The sequence below is a fragment of the Schistocerca nitens genome, chromosome 2, assembly GCF_023898315.1.
Source record: "Schistocerca nitens isolate TAMUIC-IGC-003100 chromosome 2, iqSchNite1.1, whole genome shotgun sequence".
In the NCBI taxonomy this organism is placed as follows: domain Eukaryota; kingdom Metazoa; phylum Arthropoda; class Insecta; order Orthoptera; family Acrididae; genus Schistocerca; species Schistocerca nitens.
In genome coordinates this window covers 825,917,609-825,938,904 of record NC_064615.1, presented here as the reverse complement: position 1 = coordinate 825,938,904, position 21,296 = coordinate 825,917,609, and the positions used below count along the sequence as shown (strand labels likewise).

The window sequence follows — 21,296 nt, the reverse complement described above, 5'->3', positions numbered from 1 at the left end:
CCATAAATTAAAATTTAGATGACTGTGGTATTGGAAAGAGCTTTCAAAGAGGATTTCAGTGAAATAGCGTTCAGAACTTGATCAAACAGTAATAAGATAACAGCACCACAAACAGCTGTCAGGTGATCATCAGAAGCAGTCCCACAAATAAATCAGCTCTACTGTACTAAATTTAAACAAATATATAACCCACATACAATTTGTGCATTTTTAAATGTAAAGTGTTTCTGAATATATAACACTGCACATTGCATTTATTTCATCTAAATTTATCACAGCACAGGACTCTGCACGCTGTATTTATTTCATCTGATCACACCACAGGACTGTGATACGTAGTATCTCTCACATATGTGTCTCTCTTGGGTGCTTCCTTGTAGACCCCCCCCCCCCCCCCCCCACCCACGCACACACACATACACACACAAAGTCCAGACGAATTTCTAGTGAACATGCAGGCAATATTGTGTATTCTACACAACCATCCAACAGTCACCACATTTTCTGTTCAGATGGTCTCTGGGATAAAACTGCAACATTTGACTCTGTTAGAAATTGTAGATACTTGCAGTTATTTGCAGTCCCATCAATGAAACAGGGACTAATGATGCAATTTCTGAAAAGCCCATACCACACTTTGACAGACCAAGGTGGCTGTTTATACACCACTCTCAGCCAGCATGGATTTTCAGCTGACCATTTGTGCACAGTGTGAATATTCATTTGTCCGTGGTTTTTGTTAACAATGCTTTACCTATTTAAAAAAATCTTGCATAGAAACACTGCACCACTTTTCAGTTTTTGTAGACACCAACTCTGAAATTCATTGCCACAAAACTGCTGACGGAGTGAAACATGGGGAGGATAAATGCACTAGAAAGTAGTATAACACTCCTTTGGCTGATCGTATTTTCACATTCAGCGTGCCTTGTAGTGGCATGTGGATTGTAGATTCCTGTTGGTTAAATGTTAGCTCCATTTTCCTCACCACTCACTCTTCTTTTTCTTTGATTCATTTTATTCTTCACATTTGTAGTTTCCTGAACCTTTTTACTTACTTTTTTTTATTTTTATAATGCTTGCAAAGACAGATCCTAAGGATTTGTTTTGATACGAACACTCTTCAACAAACGACACAGCTGTTCAAAAAGTTTGGCAATATTTGCCTTACACAAAAACCATATCCACTTTTCTGACTGTTGCATACATTATGAAAGACTGAATAGCTTAACAAGCAAGTTGTCTGATCATTACTACAGCAGAGTACAGACTGATGGGCTTTACGCACTTAGGGAAACAGCAATTTTATTCAAGAACCACAATGTGGACTTCAGCAGATAAAGTGATGTGCACAACATTCTGGAATAATATGAGTGTTCCACACCTGGGTTACCTCAGACCTACAAGTGATCAATTCTAACTGCTACCGCACAGCCGGCAGTTTCAGTTACCACAATTCGACCAGAGAGCATGACCACCTTTCACTTGGGACACACCAATGCTAGCCACAGACAATGCAGCACACTGTGAAATTATGTTGGGCTGCTATATCCTGAGCACTCTGAGCTCCAAGTTTTCTGTCCTCAATCAACTTTGCAAGAACAAAGGTGGTATCATCTTTCTTAAAACAAAAGTCATCAATCTCCAACAGCCATTGGCAAAATGTGTAGAAACTGCAATTATGATAACAAAGTAGTTAGAACATGCAGAAGGAACATTTTCTTTTAGATCAGAGAGTTGTGGCAACAATGCTGCTATTGTATGAAGTATTTGTGTTGTCCTTCTGTCCATAGCAGCTTCCATAAAATGAAAAAGGAGACACTGTTGCTGGCACAAAGTGTCCATAAATTCACACTTTTTATGATATTATTAGAAAGAAAATACATGCAACAAAATTATGTTCCTAAAGTTTTTCATACCTGGATTCCAATGGGTAATCCACCTTTGCTAAGACCAAGTGGACAATGTGTAGCAGGAAATCCCAGCATGTTTATTATTCCAGTGTAAGCAAAATTGAAAGGTTTGACGAGAGGTTCTAAGTGGTAGGGTGCTGGAGTAGGATGTGTTGGATAAAAAAGTACTCCGTTGCTTCCCAGCATATCCTGAAAGTGTGAATTTGTATAATTAGAAAAGACAATGAAATTCTATATGATGTAGTGAAAGTTATTTAGCACATTTCCTCTTACCTGGAACTCTTGGTGTAACTGATCACACAAATCACACAAATGTGCATATTCTGGGGTACCCGGCTGCACCCCAAGTTTTTCAGTTAGGGCTGTTGCTAAAGCAATAAATGTGTGGTTAGAGAATCCAAGAAACCATTTAACTAACTCCCACCATAAAGTTATAGAACCCTGTAAAAGAGAAATTTATAAACAAATTTATAGTTCCTACCACTTAAAATGAACTCAAACAGTAATACAAAATAACACCATTACAGAGTCGGTTATTCTAACTCTATCCATGAGTATTGGAAAACTGTTAGTTACCAGACATACAGTTTTTGATATAAGTGGTCACAGAACAGAAAGCCAACTAAAATTGCTCAGCACAGTAAAGATAGTGGGTCTAGTATGACACATATACAATTCTACAGTCAGTTTACCAGAGATGCAGCTCTTGATATAAGTTGTCACAGAATAAAGTGCCAACTAATATTGCTCAGCACAGTAAAGATAAGTGGATCTGATACAATAAATGTACAATTCTACACATGTCATATAAAAGAACTTACTCCCTAACAAAGGTTTATCATAGATTGCTAGGGCAACAAAATATTCCATAAATATTCCAAGCAGCCTGTGACAGGATCGGAGTAGGAGGCTGGACAGCAGGATTGGCAGGTTGATCCGCCACAGGAATATGATCCCTGTCATCTGGAGTTGAAAGTGGGAGTGGATCACGATGTTGTGTAGGATCAGTGGGAAACAGACCACCACATTATTGGCGGGGTGGGGGTGGGGGGGAGGGGGGGCAGGACCTAGGGTACGATGTCCCTCATTTCAGGGCAGAATGAAAGATAAACAAAGTTTTGATGAAGGATATGTTCCAGTCCAAGGTGATATAGGATGATTCCTGTGTGTGTGTGAGGATATAGCATGAAAACTCTGTTTGTGGACTAGGTTTGGGGTGTACTGGCTGACTGTGGAGGCCTTCGTAAAGCCTTCAGCATATTGGGCAAGGGAGCTCTGTTCACTGCAGATGTTGTCCACAGATGGCTACACTGTATGGGAAGAATTTATTGCTGTGGGAAGGATGGCAGCTTTCAAAAATGCAGGTGCTGTTGGTGCTTAGTGGAGTTAATGTGGACAGATATATGGATGGGGCCATCAGAGAGGAGGAGGTCAACATTGAGGAAGTTGCAAAGAGGAGGACCAGATGAAGCAGATGGGAGAAAAGATGTTGAGGTTGTTGAAAGAATATAGATAGGGTGTCCAGGTCATGAAGAAATCATCAATGAAACTGAACCAGACAAGGGGTGGGGAGTTTTTGGAGGTTAGGAAAGCCTCCTTTAAAAGGCCAATAAATAGCTTGGCATAGGAAGGTGTGACGTGGGTGCTCACGGCTGCATCACTGATTTGTTTGTGTACCTTCCCTTCCAAGGCAAAGTAATTGTAGGTCAGGATAAGGTTGCTCAGTTGCACAAGGAATGAGGTGGTGGGTTTGGAGTCTGAAGGATGCAGGGCAGGTACTATTCGATAGTGTCAAGGTCATGGGCATGAAGATGTTGGTGTATAGGGAAGTGGCATTAACTGTAACTAGTAGGGATCCAGGAGATAAAGAGATCAGGATGGTGAGAAGTTAGTGAAGGAAGTGATTAGTATCTTCAGTGTGCAAGGCTAGGTTTAAGGCAGTTGGCTGGAGGTGATTGTCAACAAGAGCGGAAATTCTATCAGTGGTAGCACAACAGCCAGCTATGATAGGGCATCCAGGATGCTTGGGTTTGTGGATTTTAGGGGGCATGTAGAAGTTGGGTGTGCAACATGTTGTTGGGGTTAGGAGGGAGATGGACTCAGGGGAGAGGTTCTGGGAAGTGCCTATGGATTTCAGTGGGGATTGGAGGTTATGCTGGATTTCTGAGATGAGATCACTAAGGCAAAGCTTGTAGGTGGAAGAGTTAAATAGTTGACAGAAACCTTTCATCAGGTAATCTCTGTGATTCGTCATGAAAATGGTGAAGCCCTTGTGTGCAGGCAAGACGATTAGGTCAAGACCTGTTTTGTGGTTGTGAGTGTCTGTCCTTTCTTCTGCTGAAAGGTTAGTGTTATTAGGAAGGTGATGATGCCTTGGAGGTAAGGAATTCCTGGAAGGCGACCAGGGTGTGGTTAAGTGGGAGGGTTATGGCTGCATGGTGGTATAAAATGGGACTGAGGATTTTGGTGGCAAGATTAACAACAGGGTTTTGGGTTTGCTTGGGTTCTGGGTTTTGCGGGTTGTTGGGAGGGAGTTCTGGAGGATTTAGTAAATCGAAAAGGTCAGCTAGGCAGGGTCTACATGCTATTAGGGGTTTGCTGTGAGTAGGATAAATGTTGATGGGCAGTGGTGCCTCAATGTGGGTGCAGGCTGTCAACAGGTCAGACAGTTTATGAAGGTGATTTCTGGAATGTTTGTACACGTATTGGAATGCAAGGGTTTCTATTTTGAATACGTTCTGTGTGTGTGTGTGTGTGTGTGTGTAGTAAGGATTGCACAGTAATAGTACCTTGCTAAGGGAATAGAGTTGGTTCTGGGATTCCTGTGTCAAGGAGAGATGTTTCTGCAGTACCGGGTTTATGAGGGAGAGAGACTGGCAGAACCCGACAAGGTGAAAGTTATTGTGAAAGGAGGGGTGGGATCCACAGAAGGAATTTTTATGGTTAAGCTGTTGGGATGGCATGAAGAGGGGGAGGTGGGGGGGGGGGTATTCCATGTTCTAGACAACTTTAAAGGAACAGGATGTGGGAACGGGTTTTAGCCAGCGAAAGGGATACTTCTCTGAACTCATGCAAAAAAAAATGGAGCAATTGTCAATTAGGGTACAGGTGATTTTAGGAAACGGGAAATGATGCAGAAAATAGCAAGTGAAAGCATTAGATAGTTATAAGGGGAACCAGGTAATATGGCATGAGTTCAGGGAGTGACAAGGACAGAAGAATCATGCTGGGAGCAACGGGACAGTTTTGTGGCATGATATCCCTTCTTGAGATCACTAGCTTTCCAGCAGAAGAATGACAGCCATACACAACTGGAAAACAGATCTTGTCCTAATCATTCTCCCTGCAAACAAAGATCCACCACTGTCGTGATGAGTCGCAGTAACTACCTGACAGAAGACCTCCACCAGCTGTCTGATTCCGCCACCTACAAGCTTCATCAGAGCAATTTCATCCCAGAAGTCCAACATAACCTCCCTACTGATCTGCATAGGCCCTTCCCAGAACCTCCTTCCTGAGACCATCTCCTTCCTCACCCCAACAATATCCCACACACTCACCTCCTAAATGCTCCCTAAAATCCACAAACCCAACAATCTTGGACGCTCCATTGCCCTAAAACTAGCCTCGCACATCGAAGACATTAACTACTTACTTCACTAACTTTCTACCATAATCCCTTCACTTCCTATATTCCCACTAATCACTGCTGATGTCACTTCCCTAAACACTGATATCCCTAATGCCCATGGCCTTGCTGCTATTGAACACTACATCCTTCAGACTCCAAACCCTCCACCTCGTTACTTACACCTTACCAACTATATCCTGACCCACAACTACTACTCCTTTGAATGTACAAAAACAAATCTGTGGCGCAACCATGAGCACCCACATGGCACCTTCCAATGCCTATTTGTCTATGGGTCATCTAGTGGAAACCTTACTAACCTTCCACAACTCCCACTCCCTTATCTGCTTCAGGTTCACTGACGATGTCTTCATGATCTGGAGTTTGAGACAAGACACCCTACCCAAATTTCTTCTCAACCGCAACACTTTCTGTCCCAACCACTTCACCTGGCCCTTCTCTGCCCAAAGGGCCAACTTCCTTGACAAAGACCTCCACCTCTCAGATGGCTTCATCCCTACCTCCATCCACATTAAACCCAATAACCACCAATAACACCTGTATTTTGGCACTTTTTGCACTAAAAAATCTCTCCCAAAGAACCTAGCCACCTGTGGAAAATGTACCTGCAGAGAGAGGAAATACCTCATCCAGTACGCTGACGGTCTCATGGATGCCTTCACATACAGGCAATACCACCCAAACTTAGCTCACAAAAGACTTCCTGTGTCATGTCCTCAAATGCCCCCAGGATAACCTACAAAGGACTGCTCTGCTCATCACCCTATATCACCCTGGACTAAAACAACTGAATCATACCTTTCACCAAAAGATCCTTCTCATTCCTCATAAGGTGGTGATCCATTGCCAACCAACACCATCCTGGTTCATCCCTGTACCATTCCCACTCCCAATCCCAGGATACAGGGATCATATCCTGTGGTAGACTAAGGTGTAAGACCTGCCCCGCCCAGCCAACCAGCATCTCCTCCTCCTCCGGTCCTGTCACAGTCTTATATCCTACCCTATCAGAGGCCAGACCACCTGTGGAAGAAGCCAAATTATATACCAACACTGCTGAAAATACTGCACATCATTTTATGTCAACAAAACTACCACGCAACTGTTCACCAGGATGAACAGTGATCGTCAAATTGTTGCCAAGATCAGAGTTGACCACCCGGGGGCACAACATCTAAATGAGCACAACATGCTCAGTTTCAATAGCTGCTTCATAATGTGTGGCATTTGGGTCCTTCCCACCACCACCACCACCACCACCACCAGCATCTCTGTACTCCACATATGGGAGTTACCCTTAAAACACATCCTCCACCCTGGCCTCAATCTCAGCTAATCCACTTTCTCTCTGCACTATCCATGCATCAGTGACCTCTTCCTCTGTACTGTCAACCCTCCCAATTCATGCCAGTACATTGCCTTCACTGTGTGCTGCTCCCCACTGGTCCCCAATAATCATGCATTATGTGGCTAGCCAATATATCTGCCACCCCTCCCTCCCACATTCCTAGGCAGCAAATCAACTGCTTCTCTCTGAACCACCAGCCACCCACACCCTAGTCTGTCTCTTGGCCTCCCACCACCCTCTCTCTCTCTCTCTCTCTCTCTCTCTCTCTCTCTCTCTCTCTAGCCGCCCTACCAGACACTATCCCCACCACAACCAGTCCAAATACAAACTGGCACTGCATTCTTAGTCCGGCTGGCACCATCTAGGAGCTTAGGTAGATGTGTGTGTGTGTGTGTGTGTGTGTGTGTGTGTGTGTGTTTTACTCAAGCTTGTCAAAGGATAACACTGAAAGCTAGAGAGTTTTCTTCCATTTGTGTGTGCCTATCTACAACTCAATGCTTCTGCTTTTCGGTGAGTGGTCTTCTTTAATCCTAAAGTATTCACATTCCACAAGAACTTTCTCGCAACAGAAACATCTTTAGTCTACATCTGAAAACACTTCTGCTGTCTGGTTCAAAAATGGTTCGAATGGCTCTGAGCACTATGGGACTCAACAGCTGAGGTCATCAGTCCCCTAGAACTTAGAACTACTTAAACCTAACTAACCTAAGGACATCACACACATCCATGCCCGAGGCAGGATTCGAACCTGTGACCGTAGCAGTCTCGCGGTTCCAGATTGAAGCGCCTAGAACCGCTCGGCCACTCTGGCCGGCCTGCTGTCTGGCAAACATTTTGTTTGAAAGGGCATATTTTACCCCTGCTGTGTGAAAGTTAAATAAATTTACAATAATGCATATCGTTTTTCTTTCTAGTGTTGTATTTCTGAATATCTTTGTTACTCTCAAACTTGGATGGACTGTTGATAATAAATTTCAGAACTGAATAAATTTTTTGTGAGGCTGTAGTTAATATTTCTAGCTACGTAAAGAGCTGCACACAAGATGTACATGTGTGAATCTCGCACTTAATTCTAATTACTTTCCTCTGCTCAATGAACAATTCTTGCCTCAGTCAGGAGTTACCCCAGAATATTATCATGCAAGACAGCAGTGAATGAAAATATGCAAACTCACTAATCTGTGTTCCCCACATTGACAACTATCCTTATGGCAAAAGTAGCCAAATCTAAATGTTTTAGCACAGCTACAAGATGATCTTTCCTGCTCAAGAATTTATATCTTTCTGCCCTGTTTATTATTTATCGTTGGTGTTCAATGATCTGCACACACACACACACACACACACACACACACACACACTCTCTCTCTCTCTCTCTCTCTCTCTCTCTCCAATCCCCCATATGGTGCATGGCATTGGTCCTGTTCCCCCTACAAATGGAGTGAGGGGAAAAAAAGACTGTTTACACTCCATACCAATCCTAATCCATCTTGTTTTTACAATCCTTGTGCGAAATGTACATTGGCAGCAGTAAAATCATTTTACTGTCAACTGCAAATACCAATTCTCTAAATATTCTCAAAAGTGTTTCTTGAAAAGAACATTATCTTTCCTCCAGGGACTCCCATCTGAGTCACAAACCATCTCTGTAATACTCATGTGTTGATCAAACCCACTGGTAAAAAAATCTGGCAGCCTGCTCCTGAATAGCTTCTTAATCTCAAGAATGGGTAGCACTAGTGCTCTATATGCAGTGTCCTTTGTAGATAAGTTACACTTCCCTACAATTTTCTCAATAAACGTAAGTTGACCATTTGCTTCCCTACTACCGACTTTGTATGCCTATTCCATTCCACACCACTGGGCAATGTTATGCCCTAATACTTAATTGATGTGACTGTGTCAAGCTGCACTCCACTAATACCGTATTTGAACATAACATGATTATTTTTCCTATTCATCATTATTAACTTACATTTTTCTACATCCAAAGCAAGCTGCCATTCATTATACCAAATAGAAATTCTGGGTCATTCTATACCTCTCTAAAGTCACTCAACGATAACACTTTCCCATACATTGCAGTGTCATCAGCAAACAGTTGCAGATTGCTAAGCACTCTGTTCATCAGATCATTTATGAACATAGAGAATAAAGTGGTGATATCACACTTCCCTGGTGCACTCCTGATGGTACCCTTGTCTCTTATGAATGCTTGCTATCCAGGAGAATGTACTGGGTCCTGTTACTTAATAAGTCTTCAAGCCACTCACATATCTGGGGACCCATTGAGTATGCTTGGACGTTTGTTAACAGTCTGCTGTGGGACAGCGTGTCAAATGCTTTCTGAAAACCCAGGAACACCTGGAATCTGCATGTTGCCCTTCAACAATGGTTCACAGGACATCGTGTGTCAAATGGACAAGCTGACTTCTGCCCAAATGATGCTTTCTAAATCGGGAATGAATTGTGGAAAGAAACTTTTCTGTCTCAAGAAAATTTATTATACTTGAACTCAGAAAACGCTCAAGAATTCTGAAGCAAACCAGTGTTAAGGGTACTGGTCTGTAATTTTGTGGGTCTGTTCTTTTGACCTCCTTATATACATGAGTCACTTGCGCTTTTTCAAATCCCTTAGGACTTGACACAGGGCAAGAGAATCTCTGTAAAACAAAACTGGGATTCTATCCTGACTTGGTGAATTTCACATCATCAACTCTTTCGGTTGCATCTCAAAGCCTGGATGCCTATTTCTATGTCTTCCATATGGGAGCCTGTGCAATAGTCAAATGACGATATGTCTGTACGAGTCTTATGCTTGAATTATTCTTTAAATGCGAAATTTAAAGTTTCAGCTTTCCTTTCGCTGTCTTCTATTGCCACACCACACTGGTAGACAACTGATTAAATACAAAATCTCTGCTTCCTGAGCCTTTTTTTTAATTTTGTTATTAAACAATGGTGGGTCCTTACTGTCCTTAATCCCCTTACTTGGCACATATTTCTCTACAGCATGATTTACAATCAGTTTAAACTTTACCCATAATTCCTCTAAGTCTGTCATTCTGGAACTAAATTATGTCCACTCATTTCTACTCAAAACATCAAAAAATTATTATCTGCCCTTCAAGCATAAAAACTCTCCTAGACTTCTTGATGGTTTTATTAACTTGGCACTGTGATATCATAATGATCGTTAATCCCTGTCTCTATACTGATACTGTCAATAACCTCTTTGTAGTTTTTAGCTGCATGTGGGTTGTAGAGTTAGTTGGTCAAGACAGTTTTTGGAAAATATGTTCAGAACTACTTCACAAGACTGTCCATACCACCTGCAATGAACCTATAGATATTTCAGTTTCTACTCGGTAGGCTGAAGTCAGTTCCAAGTAATGTTGCATCATTGGCATACTTTCACGCTACTGGGTGTACACTTTCTTTGAGTGACTGTACAACTGTTACGTGAAATAGGGCGGCTGGTACAAACATTCGATGATTAACTTGAGTTCACTTAGGCCAATTACTCATGTCCAGATAACTTTGCAGTCAAGGCTCAATTTCAACCTGGATGGATTATTATTGGTGGTGACATTAGCCACAATTTGAAGATGACTGCACATTGCATCCATGAAAGCCGTTACCTGGATGAGGCCTCCTGGCAGACATACTGAGCAAACATTAGATTTCTTTCCAGCCCAGGACCGCTTCTTTCCCTGGTGTGCCCAATACTGGAGCTCTTGGTAACTAGCAAACACTGGGGTGAAAGCGTGGGGTCAGACAGACAGTGCCCCCATTAGCTCTCCACCTGTGACACAAACATGTTAATTGGAGGTGGCATAGTCCTGAGAGTACAAAAGGGATGAGCAGCATTTTTACAAAATTTGAAGCTGGCCCACTTGTGCAAAACCAGTCAGTAACTTTCACATAAACATCATTTACTATTTTCTCTGTTCATGCTTCTTTGCTTCATAATAATGGTTGTACAAAAAAAATGGCAGTGTGCTATTGTTCGAATCATGAGACTCTCATTGTAATTCCTCCCCACAAAGATTAGTGGCATCCCTCAAAGAGCCTAGGGTGACTTCCTGCATCCTGTCTCATAAATACAAACTAAACCGAGCATGTGCTGAACTGTGTATTCCACATAAACTTAATTTTTCTAACCGAGTATAATGACTGACATACGTCAATAAGCCAAAGAATGGTGATATTTTACCCTACAAATATTTTATTGTGTGTTCAATAACTGTGTAGACAGCTGCCACAGTAGAATGACCCTTACAAAATCCAAACTGTGATTCGCTAAGTATCCCATTATTACATGTGTGGGTAACAGCTGCTGAGTACATTACCTTACAAACATTTTTGAAAATCATGTATGGAGTGACAGCATTAGGGCAGTAGTTACTGATTTCTATGGAGTCACCCTGGATGTAGAGAGGCCTACCCATATAATATTTACTATGTTTGTGAATCACTCAGAATTAATTATGCATCACACAAGTGACTATGAACATTACATATTATAGGGCCACAACTATTTAAAGTCTTATTATTGGCAATATTATCTAATTTCACTTTTTAAAGTCATGACGACCTTTGTTATTTCAGATGGGAATGTGACATGAATTTTTATTTCGCTAAATGTACTCTATAACACTTCTTCAGTGTACAGTTTACTGCATCTTCTGAACTATTTGCACCAATTTTTTCATCTATTTTTAAAAAGTAATTATTAAAAAGTCTGATATAAATGAACTGTCTTTTACAATGCCCTTATTCTCTTTAACAGAAATAATGTGTTTTCTGTGGCTTCCTTTATAGTATCTCTCTTTTAACAATATTCCACATTGATTTGACTATATTGTCTCTTCTGTCAATTGCAGACAGGATATGTGTACTCCTGAATATTTAAGAAGAAACTTGTCTTAATATGTTACAGTAATATTTACAGTATGAATGTATTTCTGGATCATTACTAGTTCTGCCTATTCTATGCATGTCTCCCCTTCGTTGTGAAGATACTCCGATACCTGCAGTTCGCAAAAGTTAAATTTAATGGCTTTCCAGTATTGGATTTAATTATCGTTTTATGAAAACTACTTTCAAAAAGGGATAGGGACTTATTAAGAAATATGTTGAATTTAAAACTAACATTAAGCTAAATTTCACTCCAGTCAACATTTTGTTTGACTATCTCAAAAACCATCAGTTGTTTTGTCATTCATCAGCCTCAGTCTCACTGTTTCAGTGTTTCTGAATTGTACAAACAGCTAAGTTATGTAATGTGACGAACTGTCCATTGTTATCTGACAAACCATTAGCTCCAGAATACAGCATGAATATCTGTGCCCTCCTCTTGCTCTACGAATTTATTATCTATAAGGGTATTAATATCTTGAGAAACTCAGTGAGACAAATTTGTGACATAATAAATTACAAGTGTCTATCAGCACCTCTAAACCCTATTCCTGTCACATTCTTCCAAAAATTTACAGTAAAACAACTATAAATTAATAACACCCTCCTTCTGTCTGACAGAACAAAAATTTCACCATAACTCAGTGATGGGGACCAGTGCACCATAACAATCACAAGTATTACATTTCCCAATATTAACTCACAAGCACATGTTTCTATATCCTGATCTACGCAGGTTTTACTCACTTCTACATTCTAGCATTTATATTCCTTTTATATGACAGCTCCTTATCACTGTGATAACACACCCAAAAGACGATAAACAAAGGCATCCAAACTTGTTGCTTAACTTCCAAAATGTTTCTGATGCAGCTCCATGCTGTTGCCTCAATAACAAATTTTAAAACGAAGTTTCAGTTCGCCTTGGAGTGTGTGCTGAATGAAACTTTGTGGCAGATTAAAACTGTGTGCCTGATAGACTCGAGTCTGGGGCTTTTGCCTTTCAAGGATAAATTCTCTACTGGCTGAGCTATCCAAGCACGACTCACGACCTGCCCTCACAGTATTATTTTTGCCTTTACTTCAGCCAGTACCTCTTCTCCTACCTACCAAACTTCACAGAAGTTCTCCCGCATACCTTGCACAATGCAAATCAGTGCACACACTGCTGCAATGTGAAAATTCGTTCTGCGAACAATCCCCTAGAATGTCATTAGTCTATTTCTCCACAATATCCTTTCTTTCAAAAATGCTGGTTCCACAAAGTTTACAGGAGAACTACGGTGAAGTTTGGAAGATAAGAGAGGAGGTTCTGGAAGAAGTCACGCTTTGAGGGCACGTTGTGAGTCACTTTTGGCTAACTTAGTCGGTAGAGCATTTTCTTGTGAAACCCAAAGGTCTCAAGTTACAGTCTGGTCCAGCACACAGTTTTAATCTGCCAGAAGTTTCAACATAATTCAAGCTTACTGAGTGTCACACTAGATGCAAGACTGTATTCAAGACTTCTTAGGAGACAGAATACAATGTTCTTAAACAGATTATATCATCGCATGTAGAAGTAACTTCGGGCATACCCCAAAGGAATGTTACAAGACAGTTACTGAAACTTCCTGGCAGATTAAAACTGTGTGCCCGACCGAGACTCGAACTCGGGACCTTTGCCTTTCACTCCGCTGCAGAGTGAAAATCTCATTCTGGAAACATCCCCCAGGCTGTGGCTAAGCCATGTCTCTGCAGTATCCTTTCTTTCAGGAGTGCTAGTTCTGCAAGGTTCGCAGGAGAGCTTCTGTAAGGTTTGGAAGGTAGGAGACGAGATACTGGCAGAAGTAAAGCTGTGAGTACCGGGTGTGAGTCGTGCTTCGGTAGCTCAGATGGTAGAGCACTTGCCCGCGAAAGGCAAAGGTTCTGAGTTCGAGTCTCGGTCGGGCACACAGTTTTAATCTGCCAGGAAGTTTCATATCAGCGCACACTCCGCTGCAGAGTGAAAATCTCATTCTGAAGACAGTTACTGTTCATGGCAATGATAAATCATGGGTGAAAGCTCAGTGGGCTATTCATGGATGATGCTGTTGTACATACAAGTTGCAACACCAGAATATTTTAGCAAAATATGGAAATAAATGTTGAGGTTTGACAGTAAATGAACTGTCAGTTGACCCTAAACATAAATAAATGTAACATATTGCACATAAATTGGTGGAAAACCCATGTAGATCAATCACCAAAAACTGTAACAACTATAATTTATCTAGGAGTATGTATATGGGCAAAATTAATCATTAAAACTAACAGATTTCAGACGGAGATGCACTGGACAAATCCAAAAGAAACGACATTTACTAATGAAAGAGGTAGCCGACAAAACCCGTGGCCAATTCATAAATACTGCTCATCATTCTCCTTACAAAATAAGATTAACAGAGTACAAAGAGAAGATCCCAAAGAAGTATGGGATATTTTGTCAAAGGTTCACTTCGTAAACATGAGATCATCTGATTTGCTCATCAAATTCCAGTGATAAGATACAACAAGAGTATTATTGTGCATTACAGTGAGGTTAACTGTTAAAATTTTGAGTGTGTACATTCCAAGAAGAGCCAGGAAACTTACTATTTCTCCCCTGCCCATCTTATGATACAGCCATGATAGGAAATCAGAGAAATTTGAGTTTTTGAAGGGGTTTACTGCCTGTCATATTCTTCCCACACACAATTTGTGAATGGAATATGAAAAGGGGAGGATGAGAAAAGGTGAACATGGTGGTGGGGATTTGCAATGCCAAAACTCCGTCGGCAACACATGAAGATGGCTTATGAAGCACAGATATAGGTGAAATCCACTTCTCCTCAAAAGTGGAAGCAGAGAATTATTTAATGTGATGGCAGGGTTCTAGGCATTTAATATACTTTCAATGGTCAGAATATCAGAGAGTGTACTGAAAATTTGAGAAAAGCAAGAAATAGTTTTCAAGATGCAAACATCCTCCATCAGCCACAGCATAGAAAGGTACGAGGGAAAGTCAATTATTATCTGCAAAGTAGTTATAAAATGTTATTGTAATCAAATAGGAAACTTACAAGAACATCATTGTTCGACATAGTCTTCTTGCATTTCAACGCACTTGGTTGATCATCGTACAAGCTTCCTGATGCCCTCATAAAAGAAGGTTCTCAGTTGAGCTGCAAGCCAGGAATGCACTGCTTCTTTCACTGCTTCGTCCAAAGCAAATCAACGGCCCCTTAATGCCTGTTTGAGTGGACCAAATAAGTGATAGTCAGAAGGGGCAAGATCGGGACTATATGGAGGGTGATCCAGTACTTCAAATTTGACTTTCCTCAGCGTTTGCTTCAAATTGCAGGCTTTAGCCTGGCAGTAAGCATCTCACTGTAACATACACTGTTATTGCTGTGCCTTTTCCCCATAATGTTCCAGTACTGGACCTTGTGCGTCCCAAAAAGCCGTAAGCACCCATTTTCCTGTGGATGGATGGGTCTTGAACTTTTTCTTGCATGGTGAATTTGGATGTTTCCATTCCATAATCTGTCGTTTAGTCTCCGGCTCGTAATGGTGGATCCATGTTTTGTCACCAGTAATGATCCTGTCTAAGAAGTTGTCCCCTTCCTTACCACAGCGATCCAAATGTTTTGTGCAGATGTCCAAGAGCATTTGTTTATGCAACTGTGTGAGTTGTTTTGGGACCCATCTTGCACAAACTTTATGAAACCCATGTCTGTTGTAGATGATTTCGTAGGCAGAACTGTGACTAATTTGCAGACGATGCGCCACTTTGTCAATAGTTAATCGTCTAAGAGAATCATTTCACATGAACGCTCAATGGTTTCTTCATTTGTGGCGGCAAACTGTCGTCTAGCTCCATCATGCGTAACACTTGTGCAACCATTTTGGAATTTTTCAATCCATTCGCAGACACTCTGTTGTGGCAAAAGACTGTTCCTGTACTGTACGGAAAGTCTTCGATGAATTTCGGCCCCTGATACGCCTTACAACCACAAAAAATGGATCACTGAACGTTGCTCTTCTTTGGAGAAAATAGAAAGCAGAGCAGAAATGATGAACAGCACAGCAGTGAAACTAACCTAGAAGCTTGAAAATTGCAAAGATATAACAACAAATAATCAAAGCATGCGTCATCAATGTAAAACGACAGTACTACCAAAATAAACAAAAATATAACTAAATTGTGGATAATAACTGACTTACCCTTGTACAAGTCATTGGGATGAAACTAAATTCTGTCCAGTGCCGAGGAAACTGGTTAAGAACATTGATAACAACGTTAGCTTCCATATTCACACATAGGTATTTAACTATATATGACGGTAGTATCTGTTCTCGAAAGAACACATACAGTGGATGACCATGCAGCTTTGCTAGAAATGAAATGATAATTAAATAGACACCCTAGCTGCAAACAGGCGTTGATATACTTCACTGGGGACATGTTGAAAAATGTGTGCCCCGACCGGGACTCGAACCCGGGATCTCCTGCTTACATGGCAGACGCTCTATCCATCTGAGCCACTGAGGGCACAGAGGATAGTGCGTCTGCAGGGACGTATCCCTTGCACGCTCCCCGTGAGATCCACATTCCCAACATGTCCACACCACTACATTCGTAGTGCGCCTAATAGATGTTTGCCCATCATACTCATTACTCGTGGCAGATTAATCTACCAAGTCCCGTACGAGTTCGGGCATAGCGTGTGCGTTCACACAAGAAGGTCAATGGCCAGGAAGCCATATTTTTTAACTATATATGATGGTAGCAGCTAGGGTGTCTATTTAATTATCATTTCATTTCTAGCAAAGCTGCATGGTCATCCATGGTATGTGTTCTTTCAAGAACAGATACTACCGTCATATATAGTTATCCCGGCCATTGACCACCTTGTGTGAACGCACACGCTATGCCCGAACTCGTACGGGACTTGGTAGATTAATCTGCCACGAGTAATGAGTATGATGGGCAAACATCTATTAGGCGCACTACGAATGTAGTGGTGTGGACATGTTGGGAATGTGGATCTCACGGGGAGCGTGCAAGGGATACGTCCCTGCAGACGCACTATCCTCTGTGCCCTCGGTGGCTCAGATGGATAGAGCGTCTGCCATGTAAGCAGGAGATCCCGGGTTCGAGTCCCGGTCGGGGCACACATTTTTCAACATGTCCCCAGTGAAGTATATCAACGCCTGTTTGCAGCTAGGGTGTCTATTTAATTATTATTTCATTTCTAGCAAAGCTGCATGGTCATCCACGGTATGTGTTCTTTCGAGAACAGATACTACCGTCATATATAGTTAAAAAATATGGCTTCCCGGCCATTGACCTTCTTGTGTGAACGCACACGCTATGCCCGAACTCGTACGGGACTTGGTAGATTAATCTGCCACGAGTAATGAGTATGATGGGCAAACATCTATTAGGCGCACTACGAATGTAGTGGTGTGGACATGTTGGGAATGTGGATCTCACGGGGAGCGTGCAAGGGATACGTCCCTGCAGACGCACTATCCTCTGTGCCCTCGGTGGCTCAGATGGATAGAGCGTCTGCCATGTAAGCAGGAGATCCCGGGTTCGAGTCCCGGTCAGGGCACACATTTTTCAACATGTCCCCAGTGAAGTATATCAACGCCTGTTTGCAGCTAGGGTGTCTATTTAATTATCATTTCACATAGGTATTTTGTATGGACTCAGCTTGGGCTTTTATAGCTTACACGGCAGTAATTTGCAGTATATGTAGGATATTTCATTAGCACTTATTAACAATAGGGATGTAATTCTCCACTGCAAATTCTGGTCTATACTTTTTGCAGTGGCTCTAAGAAGGCACCTGTAACATCTCCGATCCCAAATACCGTCTTCAGAAAGTGGAATACAAAATTCCTACTAAAATCTTCCACAGTAAAATCAACACTGTGATCAAAAAGATTTACAAATTAAGAAGTGATATTCTGAATGATATATGACATTTGCCATGTGTTTGAAGAACTTTCAAATACCTTATAATCATTGATATGATGATGGTAAAATAGGATCATTAACAAATTAGCAACATAGAAAAGCAGCAACACAATTTTGTGACAGCAATTATCAAGTGATATTAAGGTAATACCAAAAATTACCAAAATTCAGTTGTTTCCACATGACATTCATGCAAATCTACATCTAATGTCCTTAAGAGTTAATGGTGAGGCCATAGTCCTGAAGTATGTATCCAATTTAGTGTTAAATAAGTTATGATTAAATTCTGAGTTATTTTTTGAGGTATGAATAGTCTGTTTGCAAAAACAGCCATTATTCAGTTTTTTTTTTTTTCAGTTTAGTAGTAGACACTGCAAGTCAAGTGCTACTGACTTGGATGGTCATACCTAACACAATGTATTAACAAAGTCGTAACTATAGTTGTTCCATACTGCACTAAAGTGGATGAAATTAGTATGCATTCTGATCTGAAAAAAAGCAAGTGAGGATCTTTATTTTCAACTAGCAGGGAAATAATACTAGTGATATTTCCAGATGGAATCATGCTAGATGATCTGAATTATTCTAAGTAGATATGACAACAGATTTCTTCCTTACACTCCAGTGTGTATCTGTGCACCATCTCCAAAGATCAAAGATGAGTTATTCATTTTCCATTCTAATGCAGACCTGCATTTCATTAACCTGTCGATCAAGTACAAGTCAGAGATATTATCTCACTTGCCAGTTACGAATCCAGATTCTGAACTGTTTTCAAAGTTGAATGAGGATCCGTCTGGGTGATGTGCTACCTTCCTGACAGAGGCTTCTTGAGTAGTCACCAGATACACCAAGTGATTAAATAAAAAGTCTGTAGATCTTCCAAGATGTTGGATCAAGGTTACTGAGATACAGACGAAATGGGTTACTGAGATGCAGAGGGAATAAATGAAGGACTTTATGGAGTAATTTATTCAAAAGCAAAAGAAACTAGCATATTAAGATTACTTTTGAAACAAAAAAAAAAAAAAATCAACATTAACTATAGTTCAATTCTTTTATCTTGGCGGCTCGCGCATGCCCGCCTAGACGCGGGAGATTGCTGCGTTGCCAGTTGCACATGACGCACGCGCCAAGAGAAGCAGCGCCATAGTACAGCATAGTTCGCAAGCTTACGTTTAGGGGGGAGCGCGCAGTTCATGAAGTAAAGCCACCACGGCCGCATTAACCCTTTCGCTGCTACAAATACGTGCTCCCCGAATTCCGCGCTGTGGGCGATTTTGTCACTGCACTGCTCGCCTGTGCAGACACATTGTGTTCCGACTGCTTTGACACTCTTTTATCATTCGATTCCACAAAAACTATTTGGCTCAAAAATTAGATTTTTACCTATCTTCTTGACTGATACCTTACCCCCATAAATGACTTAATTTTGTTTCGATGTTCAACGCAGTTACTATGCAGCATTAAATATAGTAAACCATTGCACGAAATTTTGAAGAGTTTGCAGAGGTAAAGTCCATAGAGTATACTTTCCGGATGGTCGATTTTAGTTGCCACAATGTTGAGAATGAAATGTGGACAAGATACCTATATATTTAATTTAATTTAAGTATTACATAAGTGTCGTATGTAATATTCAGAAATATTCCACCTTTCGCGACTGTAACTAAAGTTTTACTTACACTGGGCACGTTTGGCTTTATTTTAAAGCACTTCAATCAATCAAAAGGAAGTAGACAAAATACATTAAACAAAACTGTGGACTTACAAAACCATTAGGACTTGAATATACCGTCTGTCAGTGAAGTGCTCAGAGCTATGTCAAATATAATTTTGTGTGTGGCACACACAAACAGCATTTATTTGCTAAAACACTGATGAGCCAACACAAACGTTGAATATTGTGCTACCGTGGCACAAAACTACGAAATGTGACTTGGCAATGGAGGACACAAAATACAGTCCTCTTATGATGCTTCAAAAGAGAGAAACGCATCTGGTCTAAATAAGTCGCTTATTACAGTTGCAGAAGAGGGATATATTTCAATACCATTGGTAAAACTGCGACTGTGGAACAAAAACAAGAAATAGAACATGAATACCATTGTGTATGTGCCATACCTTTTCACCTTTCACTTTAAAATAAAGCCAAACGCGCCCTGTGTAAATAAAACTTTTATTACAGTCGCGAAAGACGGAATATTTCTCAATATTACATACGACACCTACGTGGTACTTAAATTAAATGAGATATTGTTATACAGTAAATATTATATGAAATTTAGGTATCTTGTCCACATTTCATTCTCAACATTGTGGCAACTAAAATCGACCATACGGAAAGTATACGCTATGGACTTTTACCTCTGCAAACTCTTCAAAATTTCGTGCAATGGTTTACTACATTTAATGCTACACATCAAAACAAAATTAAGTCATTTATGGGGGGAAGGTATCAGTCAAGAAGACGTGTAAAAATCAAATTTTTTGGCCAAATAGTTTTTGTGAAATCGAATGATAAGTGTGTCAAAGCAGTGGGAACACCATGTGTCTGCACAGGCGAGAAGTGCAGTGATGACAAAATCGCGCACAGCGCGGAATGCGGGGAGCACGTGTCTGCAGCAGCGAAAAAGTTAATGAAGAGGCAAAGCACTAGAAATTTCATTCAAACGAATAAAAATCGTGAAGTAAGGCACTCCAATATTGTTTTTAAATGAAGAAAAAATATTAAGCACCGCACAAGGTTTGAACTCGTAACCTTTCACTAGGCAGCCCAACACCTTAACCGTTCCGCTACATCGGCTCATCGAACAGTGTCACTCCATAAGGACTCTAACACTCCACGCAACTACTTATAAACACTGTTGGTGTGACTATGAATTACTCACGCTTCGTCGAAGTACAATAGGAAATAAACAATTACCACTGTTCTTTATTGCGAAAAAGCAGTTCGTGAGATTCAAACAAACACCTTTCCTTGCTATCGCCTGAATTAGGAGTCTTATTGCTTGTTTGGTTTAATTAATTAATAGAATATGAAGCAATTGGTATAAAGAATGCTTTTTCCAAACTTTCTATAAAAGAAAGTCTGCTATCAAGACATTGCTTTTGTTCTATTACTGTATTTATGACTGAACGTTTCTAAAACTGAAGAGACTCGTCCGTGCTCTGCACTGCAGTCGAGATCTGGCAACGTCGTTCTCTGTTCATTGGCTGACTGTGTTTTCTGACGTCAGATGCGCAGAACGAACCTAAACTCGGCCACCAAGATATATGACGCGCACTTTAGTAATGACAAACATATTCAGTTTCGAGAACATTTTCATAGTTATATGTATACCCATGGGATTTCATTTAATGGATCATAAATAAGAAGCTCAATACTCATGCTTGTAGCATTAAAATGATGATTTTAGTATCAATACATTAACTTGAGGTGCAGTAACAATCAACAACGTGCACTGCCATGACAGCTTT

The 21,296-nt window shown here is 40.8% G+C and overlaps 1 protein-coding gene and 2 non-coding genes across 5 annotated transcripts in view; 2 read left to right on the top strand and 1 right to left on the bottom strand.

Moving 5' to 3' along the window:
* The window catches only part of LOC126237092 (fatty-acid amide hydrolase 2), a 180,461-nt gene that overhangs the window by 32,353 nt on the left and 126,812 nt on the right, over positions 1-21,296 (bottom strand). For all 3 annotated transcript variants that reach the window (XM_049946895.1, XM_049946896.1, XM_049946897.1), the window contains exons 9-10: positions 2,187-2,354; positions 1,920-2,102 (exon numbers count right to left, since the gene is read on the bottom strand). In XM_049946895.1, the coding sequence (XP_049802852.1) occupies positions 1,920-2,102; positions 2,187-2,354 (351 nt within the window). The remainder of the gene's footprint in view (positions 1-1,919; positions 2,103-2,186; positions 2,355-21,296) is intronic.
* Positions 16,931-17,005, top strand: Trnat-ugu (transfer RNA threonine (anticodon UGU)). The gene has a single exon. It is a non-coding gene; the product is annotated as a tRNA-Thr (tRNA).
* Trnat-ugu (transfer RNA threonine (anticodon UGU)) lies at positions 17,374-17,448 on the top strand. The gene has a single exon. It is a non-coding gene; the product is annotated as a tRNA-Thr (tRNA).